The sequence below is a fragment of the Gallus gallus genome, chromosome 2 (assembly GCF_016699485.2).
Source record: "Gallus gallus isolate bGalGal1 chromosome 2, bGalGal1.mat.broiler.GRCg7b, whole genome shotgun sequence".
Taxonomy (NCBI): Eukaryota; Metazoa; Chordata; class Aves; order Galliformes; family Phasianidae; genus Gallus; species Gallus gallus.
In genome coordinates this window covers 75,264,362-75,283,420 of record NC_052533.1, presented here as the reverse complement: position 1 = coordinate 75,283,420, position 19,059 = coordinate 75,264,362, and the positions used below count along the sequence as shown (strand labels likewise).

General features: G+C 41.0%; 1 protein-coding gene and 1 non-coding gene across 2 annotated transcripts in view; both read right to left on the bottom strand.

Moving 5' to 3' along the window:
- Positions 1-19,059, bottom strand: part of MYO10 (myosin X) — a 151,952-nt gene that overhangs the window by 15,211 nt on the left and 117,682 nt on the right. The window contains 12 exon segments of the mRNA XM_040695597.2: positions 393-448; positions 1,185-1,278; positions 4,652-4,747; positions 6,542-6,680; positions 6,683-6,784; positions 8,039-8,162; positions 8,962-9,864; positions 10,271-10,310; positions 10,594-10,803; positions 11,803-11,909; positions 14,269-14,383; positions 14,537-14,661. Of these exon segments, the coding sequence (XP_040551531.1) occupies positions 393-448; positions 1,185-1,278; positions 4,652-4,747; positions 6,542-6,680; positions 6,683-6,784; positions 8,039-8,162; positions 8,962-9,864; positions 10,271-10,310; positions 10,594-10,803; positions 11,803-11,909; positions 14,269-14,383; positions 14,537-14,661 (2,111 nt within the window).
- MIR1766 (microRNA 1766) lies at positions 10,334-10,426 on the bottom strand. Its single transcript, NR_035266.4, has one exon. It is a non-coding gene; the product is annotated as a microRNA 1766 (primary transcript).

Here is a 19,059-nt window from a genome sequence, read left to right as displayed (position 1 = left end):
GGGCAATGGGAGGATGATTAGACTAGATGATCTCGTAGGTCCTTTCCAACCTTGTGATTCTATGCAAGGACTCAAAAATATGCTTTTCTTTTTTAGCTGTGTTACTTGTCTAAGTGAAAGAAATACTTAATCCTCTGCTTTTGGACCACCTTGGTAGCAAAACTGCTGAACACGTGGAGCAATGCCAGTGAAGTTAGCGAAGCCCCCACATAAAACACCATTCTTACCTTTCCTGTTTCAACACAGTGTTTGACACTGTCAAAAGGTAGACAGTAAGGAATCACTTTAATGCATGCTTGGTCAGCATGTAGACTAAGTATAAAGCAGCTGATTTTGACCAGAGAAAGGAGAAGAAGAAAGAAAGTCACTAGGCATGGTTCTGACTTACTTACCTATCTGGATTATCAGCGGCACAGACAGAATCAATCAATCCTACATCGAGTGTACCCTGTAAGCAAATACCCAAGCAGAAAAGTAGGAAGACATTTACTATTGCATTACTCACAGTACTTTACTCAGAGACATATGAAAGAAGCAGCAGCCTTGATCAAGCAAAACCAGCTGCAGATTTGGGCATCAGTTTCTCCTAACCATGTAAGTGAGGGGAAGACTTGGATACTCAGATTCAGTAAGAGATTATCTCCAGTTAAGCCAGAGGCAGCTCAGAAACTGCTCTTCCTCTTCTACTTTTTCCAAATCTGCCTAAAGTTCTGTCCTAAAAGTGCCACCCACATAAATGGCATCCTTTTGAAGAAGTTTTATTTCCCTTTGCCTGAGAGTAGCTTCCAAATTTATCACCTAAATTGTGAACTTGTAAAGAATGGCAAACGCAGGACCAAGGTAATCTCGAACTTTTTACTCTTTGTTTTTTAATTTGCTCATTAACTGTACCTTTGCAAGACTTCAAACTCAACTGTACACTGTGGTGTGGCAAACAACTGGACCAAAGGAAAAAGGAAATCAATGCTCATTTTTCATTGAGGTGAATGACAGGGATGGGGACGGATATCAGCCCCTCCTGTTGTACAGGTACAGGGCCTATGACATGGAGCCTCTATAGCCAGTGTCCCGGCTATCACTGCATTTAAGGAAATGTAGGTGGTGACTGTCAGAAGCTGCAGCCACCAGTGTCCCTTTTTTTCTCAAAATATTTGCTCTGAAAAGTTCTTCAGATGTTGACTTACCACAGCGTTTTGTGGGTTTGCCTGCTCATCATGCATCTCTCGGATCTCTTGCTCAGTGGATGCATGGACTTGACTCAGAACGCTAAACCACTGGCTGTGGAGAGAAAGGCAGCAGTGTAAGAACCACGTTCCTTGTGCACAAGCCTTTTGTTCTGCAGAGATCAAGCAGGTTCTGCTGGTTTTTGAAATTGCTTAAGATTCCTTTTGTCAATATGCACACAAGCAGCAAAGTTTTATGTCAGTTCAGGTACTACTGGATACAAACAAGCCCCTCCAGGTCTCCCATTCAAATTCATGTTGTACTCTTCCTCCTGAAGACAAATACCTTGTATAAGATGTGGCATTTCTAGAAAACTGGCACAAAGCACACTGAAACATCTGAGTGTTAAGAAAGTGTTGGTAACACATTCTACACATTTCATCTGGAAAAAAAAAAACCCAACCAATGCTAGCTACGTGCAATGCCTTCAATGGAAAATCCAACCTTCAGATTATAAATTCTGCTACGCTGATAGCGTGACAACTTACACAATACTTACCACAATACCTCTGCAAAGGCCAAGAGGACATCATGTCCCCACAGTTCAGAGAGGGAAAAGAACAGAAACCCCAAGGAACTACCTCTACAGTTTTTGTTCCCAATGGAGCACTAGAAAATCCAGCAGCTGGAAGGACCCATGTGGTTGAACCAGAGCCAATTTGCACCACTCCAGTAGCCTTATATTTCCACAACAGGAAAACTGGGAGAGAGGTTTCCAGTACTCAGGCCTCGGTGCTGAGCAGCAGTTGCAGAGGGTTTTAATTCCAACCACACCTTCTGCTTCTGGGAAATCTCTACCATTCTGGCATTTGCATACGATAAAGCTCAACTGCTCTAAGCAATTCCACTGAAAGAAATTTTAGGGCAGAGCTTGACTTGTTCAGCAGGTTCCTGAATGCCATTGTTTGAGATATGAATTTGCCATTCTAATGAAAATGACCTGAGGCTGAGTTTTCAAAGGAGTCAAAAGCCCAACCTTTAAAACGAAGTCCTCACTTCTGTGCAGAGGGTTCACCACCACCAGGTTGAAAAAACAAATGCAAAACTAATGGCTTTAAATGTAAAACTATCTGCCATTGTTTGTAGTCAAAGAATTATGCCTATGAAACTGAAATGCTGCCTCCTTAGCTCCAGCATTCAGAAGCCAACTGCTTTCCATAATGTAGACAACTGGAAACTGAACTGCCAAAATTGCTTGAGAAAATCTGTGTAGTCTGTCAAAAGGAACCATTGTTGCCATTATCATCCCAAGTCCTTTCCAACAGATTATGTTTTCATTAGGAACAACACAAGGTACAAAGAAAAAGGAAGATCTGGAGTGCCTGACTGTAGGAGAAAAGATGAGAATGTTTTTAGTTTTGATTCATTCGTTCAGACTTGGAGATACGCACAGAAAGGTTGTGCTTTACACTCACTTATTGGAAGACTACTTATGTGAGACAAGGTCACTGATGACCCCTCAAAATGAGGAGAAAGTTGTCTGAGGAGAAAGAACTATCAGTCAAAGAAACTAAAAACTCATCTACCTGAAGATTTCCACAAATTAAATTTAGCTTTTCCTTTAGGCTCAGGAACTGCAAATGTGTTTAAATGTCAGTCTTCAATAAATGACAAAAAGGCCTTCATAGCACTGTATGCACAGTTAGTAATAATGTATTATTCAATTTTAAAGAACAATTCGGAGGTTTCCTAATGTTGTTGTGTAATCTTTGTCTAAGCAATGAGAAATAAATCCATCACAGCACTTGACAAAAAGACAAAGGCAGATTTTACTCTCCTTTTAATTTCTTCCCCCTTGGGACATCCCTTGGCTTTCAGCTGAGTAGTAGAACTCAGGGATAGGGACAAAGACAGACAGGGTTTTGAAGCAGTGGCTGCCCCCTGAAACATTACTTCTCAAGTATGCCATGATCATGATTGAAGAAGTAATTCCTTTTTGGGAGGGGTCCAGGTTTTTTTCTTTTCTCTTCCTTTCATGTGAACAAAAAGCACCCTCAGATACTCATCTAACCCACGTGCAGAATAATTTTTTTCAATAGCAGATCCAGAACTAACACAGTCCAATAATTTTGTACTTCAATTTTAACACTGCCAAACGTTAACAAGGCTTTGAGTTGAGCCCATCTGGAAATCCTTGCACATCTCCCACATTATAGTTTTCTAAGATCAATGTGAAAAAAAAGAAAACACGTAACACATTGCTAAAACAATTTAATCTAGATGGTATGTTATGTGTGCTATACACAAAAACAGTGAGTACTGTCTCCTCCTCCATACTTAGGAAAAAAGAGATTCATGACAACAGACACAAGTCTTCATTCTGGCAATTCCTCACTGATCCCCACAGATCATTTACGGGGGCATATACACGTGTATAATGGATGGGACTTGAGCTAATTTTTCCCTTTAAAATTTACTCACATCACACAAGGATCATAATGAGTGCTGAATTACTTTTTTAAGTGTGGTTTTAAGGATGCCGAAAAATGAATCAATGACTGCCTTATAAGCATTGATGAATTTTTCTTCAAGGCAATATGATACGTGAAGATATTCTAATGAAAAAAAAACAAAACAACGAAGCAACTTTCAAGGCATCAGAACAAAACTAGCTCAAGTAATGTTGGCATAGGCATTCTGTGCTCAGGCCTTCAGGCAGCAACACAATGGGTAATAAGATTTGATTACTAAGTTAACTTTATTCAAATGTTTGATTTTATAGGCAAGCATGTTATTATCCCAAAACAAATAGTGTGGGTATTATTTTATTTATTTATTAGATATACACTAGAACTGATCTGACAAGTTAAGCTTGCTCCTCACCTAGCAGCCCTCCCCCACCATTTGATACGGTAGCAGCAAAAATAACAGCTTTTTTGGCATTGGTAGAAAGGCCAACACTGTTGCATGCTCCTCCTGTTCATGAATATGCATTCATCCTAAAATCTAATGATCCCACTGCAACTTTTATCTGAAAAATACTTAGGCTCTGCTTAGGTAAAATCTCACCTAAAGTACCTCTAAACGGTACTTTATTTCAGGCAACTGAGAGGAATCTTAAATATTGATTTAATCTGTGCAGCTAAATTTAGCAGGATAATGCAAAAGAAAATCATTAAAAGCCAGTTACTGCTTCTCTACATACATACTGTAGTTCATAAAGTGTCTAAAAAAGGGAAAGCACAGGGAAAGCACACAGCCAAGTTCTAGGGAAATTTTCACTGAGTCTGACTCACTGAGAGTCTGATTCTGTAATATTCTGCCGTGAGATTTTCTTATATCAGCAGGCCTTTGGAAAAAGTGTCCAATGCAATGTGTTTAACACAGCCTGACTATTTGGAGATAGCAGGCTAATAAAATGATAAGCACAAGGCAGAATGGCACGGAGGCTAAAAAGCAGAACAAAAAAGCCTGATGATTTCCATACCTTGCATCCTCAGGAGATTCAGCAATCAAGTGATAGGTCCTATCACCCATTATTAGATCAATGCCATTTTCTTTGCCTGTATTATCAACAATTTCTCTGAAAAGAAGAAAATGACAAGACAGCGCGTTAGATATTGCCAACATATTTTGGAAGAGACTCACAGACATTGGAAACAACAGCAATCAGAATCGTTGCACCCGATTAATTTGAGATATCAGGCAATGTTTATACACCAAACTATAACTGCCATGTTTTCAGCCTATATTCAAATAATCAAGCTATTATGAGTGTCACCATGCAAAGTTGGCTACTCTATTGTTGTAACACAAACTAAAGAAAAAGCATTATCAAACCAGGCAAAAACAACTGAATTCAGATGATTGCTGGGGTGGTTAAGGGAAAGCTCTCGAGGATTAAAATAAACAAAATGCTATCTTTTCTGTATTGTTTTCCTTAATTTGTATCCCTTCCTCCCTGTAACAGTGCCCAACACAGTACTTCCTTGTTGTGTACTTTAAGTGAAGTAGCCTAACATTTATAAAATTGGAATGGGATGGCTCATACAGAATGGTGAAATATATCTCACGCGGTATGTCAGGAATATTCTCAGTGAGTATTAGAGTTACATAGAAAAGCTACTGCCTATTTCTCCTAACATACATAACTCTTTAAATACAAGTGCCCTTTCTTCCAGCTGTTTTATATACAAATCTTTGATTCAACTTTCAGTTCAAGTTAGGATCAACAACCGCTATCCAACTATTTCAAAGGAACGCTCAGCAAAGAGCTTCCCCAGGGAACAGTTGATGAAACGAAGCAGTGACAATAAAACTTGGTTTAAACACATTAGCAAAAGGACTAAATACACATTATGGCATATGGGACAGAAACAAATTCAGTTTCAAGCAAAAACAATTGCAGCAAGAGATTTACTCTCTGTTCAGTTTCTTGAGGGCCAGCAGCGCACTGGTTTTACAAGAGCAAATCAGGATGCTCATTGAAACTATCTGTGTTGTCCTGCATGGATCAAGCTCAACCAAGACTTCCAAATAAAAGATTAAACTACACTTTCAATTTATTTCAAGTACTCCGTTAAACAAACAAAATAAAATGCACATCTGCAGTTTACAAGACGCTGAGTGGAATCAATTGTGACAGCCATTTCTGCTTTCACTACCCAGGAGGAAAGCTTATGTATCTTTATACAGAAACAAAACTATCAATATTAGCAAGGTCTAATTTTTAAATTAGATCCACCGAGTCATAAAACACGTTGACCATTTAAAAGTAAAAATACTATCCCTTAAACAACTTTTTTGATGCACGCTATATAAAACATAGAATTTTAAGGCAAAAGAAACCTCTGTTAGCAAGACAGAAATTGTTTGATTTAGCAATTCTAAATTTCTGAAATGCATATATGCATCTTGAAGGCCTTCACGTAGAACTATCCTAATTATTTCAAACATGTAAAAAATCATAAATGTATACCAAACATATAGCTTTGACCCATGCTAAATTAAATATATATTCATTGCCTATTAATTCCACCCTCTCCATTTGTGTTTGCCTCCAGCTACAGACGTGGCAATGTGCCCTGAATTGACTTGGGAATCATTACAGACTAAGCAGGGCTCCTAGTCTGGGAGAAGGCATAGACGAGTTCACTACAGCAGCATCTTTCTGAAGTACCTGCACTGGCTTAACCACAGCACCCTGTGGACTTAAAAGAGAGTCAAGTAAGGACAGCACTTGCTTTCAAGATCTTCATTAAACAACTGATGCTTCCATTTGTACAATTTGAAGGCAGAGCACTCAGTGTATTCCCAGATAACTCCCAAGAAGTATTTAGTAGGATAACATGTAGCATATAAACATATATAAACCTACTTTGCCGTTCGGACATCAATAGAACCCTTCAGCTTTTCTTCACTGTCATTTTCAAAGTACATCAACCTGGACTGCCTGAGAACAAACCATCGTTTCTTCCAGTTCCTTCTGGAAAGAGTAGATGATCCACCCCCTTTTTGTGAAGCCAACCCTGCTTAAGTGCTTCCTGCTTGGAGCGAAACCACAGGAAGGTCTCATCTTTCAGGACACACCAGCGTCGTTTCCATGTGTTTATTAAGCCACCTGGCAAAAAGGGGATAGATGTGGGTTCATACATACTTAAGACAAACAATTATATTATGAAACAGAAGTTGTGACCAAGACAACACTAGGAGATGCTGACCAACAGTGCTGCAGCTGAAATGAGTCTCTGCTGCGAGGCACAAAATGAAAGATCTAATTTTTACATATCCTTAAAGCTACCATATGGTTGGTAATCGAAAGACCCTTAAATTACAAATTATAGTAATATATACACTACAAAAATAACGTAACATATATCTAAATATACAGTATATATTGATACACACATATACAATAAATATATATAATAAATCACAATAAAGTTTTCTTCAATATTTACAGTTATTAGGAGGTAAATGTTCAACTCAAAACCAGAAAATTTGGGAAAACCTACAAGAGCCACACTTTAAGAGGGACATGTGCCAGTGTGAGCTCAGCCATACCGAAGTATAGCAATGCTGTGCATAAACTTTCTGTGATTTTGTTTAATTAGACAATACAGCTTACGTTGTTGTTACCTCAGCTACAAAAAAAACTCAACCAAACCAGTATATTCTTGTCATTCCTTATTGCTAACTATGTCAGAGGGTAAAAACCATGCTAGCAATGACAGCATACATTACTTTTCACATCAGTGTACCATACACCTGTTCATCCCTGTTCCTACTCCAACAAATTAAGTTATGCTAATGATGGGTACGATACGAGATTTCACCTAGATTATAATTCTGTGTTGATCATTAGAAGTGAAGTCCAAGAATCTTAACCAGAAAACTCAAGAGTATATTCTTTTAGAGTATCTCATGTCCCTTTGCTACGCATACATCTTCTTTTGTTCTTTCAGAACCCAAATGAAAGTTGACTGAAATCAATAAAACTGGTTTGCAGCAGGGAACACTGTCCGTGGTGCAAGGTTTTGATAGCAGGAATAAGCTTTCTTCAAAATTTGTTACAATTTGACTTTGCAAGATATTTTGCTATATTTATATTGGATATTCCATTGTTTACAAGATGGCAAAGATATAAAATGATACAGAGGCAGCCAAAAATTTCAATGTTTCTTCGCAGAGAGGAAAAACATTGCCAGATGTAAGGTACTGCAAAGAGCTTCATTTGAGAGCAGCTCTCTCCAGACTTTTCCATCAGCATTTCAAAATTTTGGAAATGGCTTAAGTCTACAGGAATTAGTGTGCAAGGATTATTAAATATTTCTGATTAGTTTGTATGTTTAACAAATTCTTGTTCACCCAGTACCTTTCATGTACAGAAAGCTGTGAAAGTAGGGCAGGCTAACACAGCTATAGACGGAATCCCTCCGGTAGGAAAGTTCATCATCTGTATCAAACCTGGAGTCAAAATCTTCTTCACTGTCTTCGAACTATGAAAGAAAGGAACAGAGGTAAAATGATTTCTCATGAAAGAGCTTAGAGAAAACAGGTTTAGTAGTCTTCAGCTAAAACATTTTATGATGTATTGAATGGACATAATTTCCTTGTCTTTCATTACCTCAGCTGCAGTAGATATTTTAGTGCTAACATCTTTCTTCTAAAGAAGTCAGTGTTGCTGAAATATGTTTTCAGTTTCCCAGACACACAGTTCCACTGAATTATTTTGTGAGTGGCAGAAAAAATCATATTCTTCCAAAAAATATTCATGAGAGTAAACTGTCAATTCAGTAAACAGCACTGAAAAAACAGCCCTTCAATTAACTGCTTCAGTAATGCTACTATTTGCCATCATCTGAAATCTACTCTTAAAGTAATCTCAAATACATCTGACATCTTGGGGATTTCTGCAAGCAGTTTATTCAACACTGTTCTGACTTGCATGCGGAACTGAACCTGCCTTTTCCAAAATCAGTTCCTCACAATGCTACCCAATCCTCCCACTCCAAATGGGCACGCACACACAAATTTTGCTTATGAATTGCATCCACGGCCATGCACTGAGATCCTCGTAAAATAATGTGCAGTTCTGCATTAAACCAGACAGAACCATACCCTTGCATAACCCTAGAATTGCAATCAACACTTACCTATGCCCATATGCAGTGCAAGTAAGTAGAATTTTACAACAAAAGCATTTCTAAGAAAAGCTACAGTTGTACAATGGTTGTAGAATGGAAAAAATCAACAAGCATAAATCAATTATTAGATAATACAAGGAATGATACTTACAGAAGACTGAGCTCCTTCAGAACTAAACCTGTATGCTCCAGAGCTATTGTATGTCCCCACTGAGCACCGATAGTCCGGTGACCACTGGCTACTGTGCGAATTAGAGAAGGTCACACTGCTACCAGAAGTAATAGCACCATCTTCGTAATCATCTTGGTCGTAATCATAGTCTCCATCTGGAGAAATAAGTTCCACAGAGTCTGGTGGTCTACATGATACGTTTTCTGGCATGCAGTATGTAGATTCGCCACTTGAAGAGTTGTGAAGACTGACTGTATCATGGGTAGGAGGTATAAGCATGGTGTTGCTAGCAGCAGGAATTGTTGGCACCACAGTGTCATTCATATACGGATCCTCTTCTGAGGAATCATCGCTTGTTCTGATGCCACTGGTCCTCTGATCAGAATGGCCGTGCTCACTTGGATTGGGTGAATCCTTAAATGCATCGTCATCAGCTTCAAAGCCCTCATCTACCTCCTCCTCAGGATACGGCTGGCTGAAGTTAAAATTGGGCTTTTCACTGCAGGCATTTCCAGTTTGTTCAGTGAGCTCAGCAGGATATCCACTGCCCACAGAGAGCGACCTCTCAATGTTTCGGACACATTCATCGATCTCAGCAAAGTTCAGAGATTCCAGGAACTCCTGGGCTGCTCGACAAGCTTCATCCTCGAGCCGCCTGAGTTCCTCATCTCGGAGTTGCTGCAGCCTCTGTAACGAAGCCTCGGTCAAAGACAGCTCCTGCTGCTTCTTCACACGCTGCAGGTCTTCAATTTCTTTTTCCAAACGCAAGATTTCTTCTACCTGCCTGCTTTCTTTCTGCCTCTCCACCTCTTGCTTCAGCTCCACCTCCTTCTGGGCTTTCTGAATGGCAGCCAGTTCCTGTTTCTTTCTCTCCTCTTCAGCCTGCATTCGAAACAGAAGAAAATATAATACCGTCTCCTCAACGCAAGACTATTTGTTGTTCTTAAGCACTATACACTGATCGTGCTATTCACTTAAAAGAACCCTTGTCCCTACATCTGAAAGAAAACGAAAGAAAAAGAAAATTGAAAGTGTGACTGCATTTACTCAGAGATACTGAAAAGCTCAAGAACGTGCAGAAAGTTCTGCCTTTGCCAGAAATTAAATGAAGCATGAGGTGAAAGAAATTCCCATGCAAACAACGGTATCAAGTTTCCTTTGGTTTTATCTGCCAACTCAAAGTTCTGTTTAAATGCCACAAATGTCTTTTTTTTTTTTTTTTTTTAATGGTTGAGTTGAGCTACTCAAATAAACAGGATGGCTGCAAGTTATTAAGAATATCATTTACCTGCTGAGCAAGACGCTCTGCTTCTTGCCTTTGTCTTTCCCTAAAAGTGAGGGAAGAAAATAGTTAGCAAATCAAGCTCAACATATGATAATCAAATGCCTGTGCTAGGGCAATAGCTCAGTTTTCAATCATCTGCCACAAGAGAAAGACAGCCAAAAATAAGGTCACCAAGAATACGCTTGTGAATATGTAACTACCATGGTAGTTTATGCTTTTTTTTTAATCAAAAGAAGCACAGAATTCCAAAATCACTTCGCTTTACCTGCAAGAAGGTCTATTCAGAGTAAAACCTAATGTGTGTGATGCAAGGGAGCATACTGCACCTTTCTTCTTCCTCTTTTCTTCTTTCTTCCTCTTGTCTCCGCTTCTCCTCTAGTCTTTCCCTGAAAACACGTCGAGCAATCTGGCCTCGACGCTGCTTCTGAAGAACTATGGCTGCCTTCTTCAGGCAAAGGAACCTTCTCCTACTCGAGAATGCTCTGTAGTTCTTCTGTATCACAACCACATAGTATAGAACCTTTCTATACCTCTTTCTGGAAAAAAAAAAAAAAAAAAAAAAGGACAAAAACATCACAAAATAAAGTAAATTTATAAGGAAACAAAGGATCAATGAGCAGTCGTGAGAAGTCCTACCATAGTGACCTGCAATAATGAGGCACGGTAGTGAAGCAGTTTATTTTTTCTGTCTCTGTGGTGGTTTCCCCATTCTAATTCACACTCTCTTCCCCAGGAAAGGGAAGAGAATCTGTCATTTCCATGACAGAGCAATCTGTATTTTCATTAAGGAAATGCACACTACCTGTCTTACATGTTCTTGTGACCTTGACAAGAAAATGCTACCAGGTACAGCTTGTATGCATGTATGCATGCAGAGAAAATACTCACAGGTATCTATCCAACATCTCTGAAAAGAAAGATTATGCACAGGTAGCTCTGTCATTAAAAATGAATATAGTTTTGAGTAACATATTAGTCAGAATATAAGGAGAAGACTACATTATGCAAACAAGTTTTCTCAAACTGTCCTCAGCTGATATGTTGAAAAAGCAGAGAAATAAACAGATGGGATGAGAAACTACACCTAATACATAATGCAAGAAGCTGAGTAAACAAATGAAACATTAATCACTTACCTAACGTTTAGTTCTTAAAGAACCAAACTGACTAGTTATATTTGCTCCCTCTTATCATGAAAAAGCAAAGATAAATATGCATGATTTGGGGGCAGCCCCATTAGGTACCATCCTGCTAGATTTTCTACCACTTATTTCATACCAAGATACTATTACAAGGGTGGCTGACGTCCAGTCTTCCATACTGCCCTATTCATTACACCAAAATAATTCTAACTCCATTTTTTTAAATTCATGAGTCTGCTAAGGATATCAGGCGTTATTTTCAAAAGCCACTTACAGGATTTGGATGCCTGGTTCCTATGAAAAGTGAAAAACTGTGTCCAAGGAATTTTACTACCTGACACTCACCCATCTATACAAAAGCTTAATTACTGACATTCCCATCCAGTCACCTACCGGGCTGCGTAACCTAAGATGTGTGCTCGGATAATCATTGCTGCCTTGGTGACTTCCACCTCTCGCTGCTTCTCTAACTTGTGTTCCAAGGACTCCCGGAGAAAAACCTACATGAGAAAAATTCTGGCTTAAACTTGCGGATAGTGACATAGCTAAAGGACAGCCATGCTTACAGAGCCATTCTGAACTTCAAATTCAGAGTCAAGCATAACATGTCCTTAACAGAAAACATATTTCTTTTAACAGAAAATACCTCCAGATGGTCTTCTGACTCTGGATTTTCAGCAGAAAAAGATTGAGTACCCTAAATATAATTAACAGATTCATAACCAGGCTTTGCCATCAAAGAGTAACACGGGCCAAAAAGCTATAGGATTTAGTACAAACTTCATGATTTCGTAGAAGCACAGCACGGCGGAGGCTGGAGGGGACCTCCTGGGTCCGTGCAGTCCAAGCCCTGCTCCAGCAGGGGAACCCAGAACGGGGTATTTGGGGAGCAGAAAGACTGCCCTGGGAATTCAGCTGTTTTACATTACAAATAGACCTTCTGTAACCTCCTGCAATCCTCATTCCTACAAATGTCACTGGTATAAACCTGCAGAAGTACACAGGAAATGAGAGTGGTTCCATATTTCAGGCTGCCTGCTCTTGTACTTACAGGTGCAGAAGTGCTGTGATGGGTACGTGCTTGGGCCAGGTATCCCTCACAGCCAACCAGCATCCTGCAGACAGACTGCTTCTGAGCTCACAGCTGAGCTTACATAGAGATGGACACGTTCATCAACTGTTTTTGGATTGGCTTTTGGTTGGTTGGTTTGAGTAGTTTAGGGGGACAAAAGCCCATCACAAAACTGATGACAGGCACAGTTCTAGGTTTTTAATGTGGTAGAAAGGGACTTGATTTTGCAACTAATTATCAAATACTAAGAAACATACAGAGACCCACAGAAAGTCCCAAAGTTCCACTACCTGAGTTGCACTGAGCAGCTCTTTATATACATAGTTTTTATTCATGTGTAAAATAGGCTGTGAAGGAAAAAGGCTTTTCTTTCTCTCAGTGGGCAATCTTCCTTTGCTCTGCACACACTGGCTTTAAAAACGTCCCAAGATTCTGATTCAGAAAGGCATTCAGCCACTTCCTGAACCAAAATAGATGTTAAGCACATACTATGCACAGGCTAACACATTTTCCTGAGCAGGTGCAATGCAGCTTGTGATGTGAAAACAAGAAAATTTCACACTCAAGCTGAATCACAGCAATGCTGTTACTACTCCTCTTAAATCACAAAGTGCCCCATAGTATGCTCAGTCTGAAACCAATGACTCCTTGTTCTCTTCAACAATAAGCTATTTATGAAGACTCTTAAAAATGCACACACAGCTCTGGGGGCAATTATCCCAGTCCCCAGTATGGGAGGTTACAACAGAGCTCTGGTTCCTGCTGAGATCCCAACAAGCAGTTGCTTAAAACAACCAGGGGTCCTCATAGATGCTGTTTTGCTAAGATGCTAAATCCGTGTCCCGGGTTGGTGCATAAGTAGTGCTGCATCTGCAATAAGGAGAACCAACATCTAGCTTTGTCTGCTATCACTGTATGATTTGCAAGCCATAGTCTGTAAAAATGGGTTGAAACATGACTTCAGTTGCAATCAGAATATCTCAGATTTCATGTCCCAAAATAACTTCAGAACGATCAAATCATATTTCCCAGTATAATCTCTGAGACGCTTTACACGTGCCAAGGAATGCTGTTTGTAATCCACTCTCCAGTCCTTTGTACCATGTGTTAATAGTCAGGAAATCTCAGATCCTGCACTGGGGAACCTTCAAACTTGCAAAACGAGCATGCAGAAACACCTGGATTGTTTCGTTACCCAAAGTTACATTCTTCTAATAAAAACAACGTGAAATTCTTTAAAAAAAACCAGCTGCAGCAAAGTTCAGGTTGTCTGGCAGGACACATATGGAGGTCTAATGCACCTCTCAGAATTCCCAGACTAGGACAAGCAAGCACATGTGGAGCCCAGCTCTGCTGTACCAACACTGACTACAGTCCCTCTCCGTGATTTCCCCTGTGGAGCAGGTGCCAGGTAGGTGAGTTCACTGGAACGAAGAGAGCTCCTTGTAGAACAGAGCACTGCCTCAAGGGCTAGGGACTTCTCAGAATTCCAAAATCCAGCAACCATGTTCTACACCCTGATCCTCACCAGTGCTCCTGTCTGCGAGTCCACCCAAGTGGGATCTTTCTCCAGGAGTGAAATGTAGGTTCAAGTGCCTCAGACAGCGAATTCCTTAGAACAACTACAAATTACTTACAGGAGTCTCTAAAGCGTCAACAAACATGCTCAGCTTCCTTTAAGGACAAATGTAATTACCATTACAACTACACTTCTGCAGCTGTGCAGTCAAAATCCCTTCAACCCTGTATAAGCAGTAGCCACAACACATGCAGTCGGATTATTTTACCTTGTTTTTTCCAAGCTGCCATTCAGTGCTTGTGTTGTCATACAGACGAAGGAGGACGGCACATCTCTCATTTAAGTCTTCGGGCAGAGTTAAGTTTCTCATGAGAACTTTATACCTGGCGATCAAAAGTATTTATTGCTTCGTTTAAGAGACATGTTCGATTTGAACTCTATTTTTTTAATATTAGATTTTTACATTATTCCTCTACATGAGAACATTGATTGATAACCACGACTCATACCTGAAGTGCCCGTGTCATTGCTTTTACCTTTTATAAAAGTCTTGGAAGGGCCTTCGGACTGGGAAGCCAGCCCTCCGAATCCTCACGGTCTCCAGCATCCCAGAGTAGCGCAGTTGGTTGAGCACCACTGTCTGATCAAACTGATCTGGCATCTGAAACAAGCAAGTATTTGAAAAAAATGTCTATTCTAAGCACCAGGGATGTTTTCCCCCCTAAATAGCCATAAATAAATAATTAAATCTGCTCCTTTAAGTTTCCCTCGGTTTGCATGTCATTCTTCTGGGATCGTTCCTCATTGAGCAAACAGACAGCCCTAGCCACTTTGTCAGGGAAACCTTCGAGTGCAGACCAGCTCTGCTCCTGCTCTCAGGAGCCTTCCAGTCTCATCTCCAAAGCCCTCAGGTTGCCCCGTGCTTCAGCCATGTCTTGAGATAAGGCAGCGCCAGGCACCACCACACAAAGCAGCTCAAGACAGTGCTAATCACCACCTGCAAGATGCCGACAGTCCTGACACTGAACTAACACCACATGTAAATGTGCCCTAACTCACAAGCCCAAAGGTCCACTTGAGCACGGCAACTTACCCTCCTGGACAGCCATTTGCAAGATTAGAGGGCAGCGTTTTACTTTGCAAGTGAAAGTTTGGAAGGCAAGATTTCATAGTCACTGGCTTATGTAAAAGTGAAGTAGTTCCCATCACAGCCAGGGCAAGCACTTCAGCTGACAGAAATGAGAGCAAGATCAAGCCCTGAGCAACTCTAAATCAGAGGACTCTCCTATTACTTATAAACTGGCTTTCATCATGCTTCTTTTTCAACCTGGCAAATAAGTGTCTCCCTGAAATCTGAACCTATCGAAACTAATTTCATGAAAAGACATACCCAAAAGTTAATTAAAAATATTCCGATGTTTTTCATCTGCTTACACATAAAACAGAATACAAGCAATGCTAGTGATGTTAACTCTCATTTTCTAGCTAGGTTGCTTCTAAAATATCAATGCGTCTGCTTCTAACTCCCTCCTTCAAGAGGCAGAATGTCTAAAACGAGGCACTGTGATCCTTCCTGTCATCGATCTCTTCTTGGAGCAGTGAGAGACAGACTACTGCTCTGGTACCGAGCTGCAATGACAAACACCTCCCCAGCCCTCACCACTCCTTCTGCAGCAAAATTCTCCAGCCCCTTTTTTTGGGACAGGAGCTGAAAGTCATATGGAAAAATACTGCCTTCTGACCCTTCCTCCACAGTCCAAAGTGCTGAACAAAAATGCACATAATTTGTGGTTTTGAAAACGCAGCTGGTTCCGGTGGTGCGCCCTGCCCTGCCTGGGGCAGCTGGTGCTGCAGGGCCTGACCCAACCTGAGCAGGAGGATGAGGACACGGAGAAGTTCTGCCACCAAAAGCTGCTTCTGCCCACTTCTGAGTTATGTGCATGGCACGCAAGGAAGCCCTGGAGAGGTGTCAACTCTTCAGCACGCTGGCTGCCACTAGGTTTAAGGTTGTACTGCAAATCATAGAATTGCTCAGGCTGAAAGAGACTTTCTTAAAGACCCTGCAGCCCTACACCCTTGCCATGGGCAGGGCTGCCACTCACTACATGAGACTGCTCAGGGCCCCATCCAACCTGGCCTTCACTCCAGGGAGGGGGCACCCACAGCTTCTCTGAGTAGTCTGTGTCAGTGCCTCACCACACTCTTAGTATACAATTTCTTCCTAACATCTAACCTAAATCTCCCCTCTTTTAGTTTAAAGCCACTCCTCCTTGCCATTTCTATCAGGCTGTCTAAAAAGTTGGACCTCCTCTTGCTTATAAGCTTCCTTTAAGTACTGGAAGGTCACAACAAGGTCTCCCTGGATCTAGCCTTCTCTTCTCCAGAGATAACCCCAGCTCCATCAGCCTGCCTCTGTAATGTGATTTATCATTTTATTTCCGTGCCTGCACATGTATACGTTAATGTTGTAGGGGAGGAAATGCCTTTGTGAATGATGAAAACACACTGTTTTTTTCTCAATACTGCGTTTAATCTGGATTTTGCCAACAACAGTCAGATATGCAAGTCAAATCTTTGTATTGTACTGCACACTCGTATGGATGCTTACACTGAAAGCACTGATACTGTCACGACTGGAATTGCCAATGCTCTCTGTTAGTGCTCACCCCACGGCAGAGGTGTGCAAGGGAACCAGCCTTGCAAACCCACCATCCAATTGCAGGAGTACACAGTCTGCACAGGTCACCAATGGTTCCCGAAGGGAAAGGACTGAGCACAGATGCACATGCTAACCATGAGAACAAAATATTGATTGTACAAACCATGTCTGATTTATGCACACAGACTGACACAGGTCAATACATCTTTTTCAGTGTCTGCTTTTGATTCTTTTACCCCTACTCTTGTTGGCTCAAAGGGTAACGCTACCCACCAGACTTGCAAACAAATCCACATTCTCGGTGTGGCAAGGCAGATGTGTGAATGGAATGGATACACCAGAGACGGGGAGAATTTCAGTGACACTGCAGATGTCTGTTCCTGCCCAAGGAGCTGAGGGAGCCAGCTGGCTGCTCCACTACCTAATCCTTTTAACACCAGCCCCCGGCACCTCAGGAGTCAAAAGTCAGCCACAATGCTGGTTTGAACGTTCTTGTTACTTCTTTTTTTTCTGTTCTTTAATCCATTTCCACCCACGTTTTGAGTCACAAGGGAAGAAGAAACATTTTCAAGACTCTTTTTTCCTGCAAATACAGCAGTTGGGCACAACCCTGCTTTGTCACTGACAGCTGAAATGTCAGAAGCTTGCACATTTTAAGACGAGCATGAAACACTGCAAGAGAGGTTAACATCCTATCAGCAGAGCAACATAGGGACCATTGCAATTTTAATTACATAAGCATATCCTTCCACTTTTCTACATAATTATTTTTAATTACTGACAGACATGTGGTGGTATTAAATTGGAGGGTCAAATCTTGCCCTGGTCTATCACTGGAATTACATCCACAATATATTTGGCTGCTGTGCATAAACCTGGGGGCAGGAGTAAGCAATATGCTGGACTCCTACAATGCTCATTCTGGAGTTACCAGAAGATACAGATCTCCCATTACCTGGAGGGTTTTGGCTGAGCCATTACAGATACCTCAGCAATAAGGAGAGCTGCAGCCGGTCAGGGAGGGAGCCAGAACGCAACACACTAAAATGGGAAACTGTGGCTGCAACTTTGTTCAGAACAGCCACAAAGCTTGGAGCAGCATTAAATAGCTATGCAAAGGGTATTTTTATACACCTAAGGAGCTGAGGGACAGCCTTGTATCTTCAGAATTCCTGTGATAATGACATCAATTTTCAGGCTTGCACGCAGGTAACACGGAGGTCTGATAAACATTTATCAGTGTTGTCGCAAAGAGGACTTTTCTTTCACAAACACTCTGGAAGAAATCGCATTTTGTAGAAAAAATTTCAGATACCACAAAGCAGAATCATAACCGATTATAAAACACTACCAAATTCACATTGTTTCCCAAAGTAAAAATTAGAATTGCTTGCTGTGCAGATCAACCTTACGAAAGAAAGGGAACAGATAAGGACCTCAACTGATGGCTTTCAAAACTTTTGACAGAGGCAATAAATTTGAAGTCAATTTTGTTTTCATAGATATTTCCCTTTAACCAAGGAATGGCAGCACTAAACCACTCTGACACACAAAATCAAAAGACAAGAGCTACTGACTCACATGGGTCACAGTCACATTTGGGCACCGACCAACTTGTATGCAGAATTTCTTAGGCTTTTGATAGCTACCATTTAGGACTATTCAACATGACAAAAGTTTTTTATTATTATTATTTATTTATTTATTTATTTTTGTGGTGCACTCTTTTATAGCACAAATTTTAACTTCTCATTTCCAGAACCAAAAAACCCTAGAATGGTTTGGGTTGGAAGGGACCTTTAAGATCATCTAGTTCCGGCCTCTTGCTATAGGCAGGGACACCTCCCATAGGCCAGGTTGCTCACAGTCCCATCCAGCCTGGCCTTGAACGCTTCCGGCAAGGGGGCCTCCACAACCTCCCTGGGCAACCTGTTCCAGGGTCTCACCACCCACACAGTACAGAATTTCTTCCTGATATCTAGTCTAAATCTACCCTCTTCCAGTTTAAAGCCGTTTCCCCTCATCCTGTTGCTACCTGCCCTTACAAAAAGCACCTCTCCAGCTTTCCTGTAGGCCCCCTTCAGGTACTGGAAGGCAGCTATAAGGTCACCCAGAGCCTTCTCTTCTCCAGGCTGAAGAGCCCCAGCTCTCTCAGCCTGACCTCATGAGGAAGTGCTCCAACCCTCTGATCATCCCAAAGTCTCCAGTGAATTCACACTGTACGGCTCTAGAATCAAGGCTTTAATGTGACCTGGAGTCTCTGCAGGCGAGACTGGCTCCATACACTGCTAAACAACTGCTCTGATACCCTGTGAGCCTCCTGAAGGGCAAAGCTGCTGTCTAAAACCACAATTAGAAGAAGCCATTAGGACAGACATCTGATTTCTATGCATTATTTTA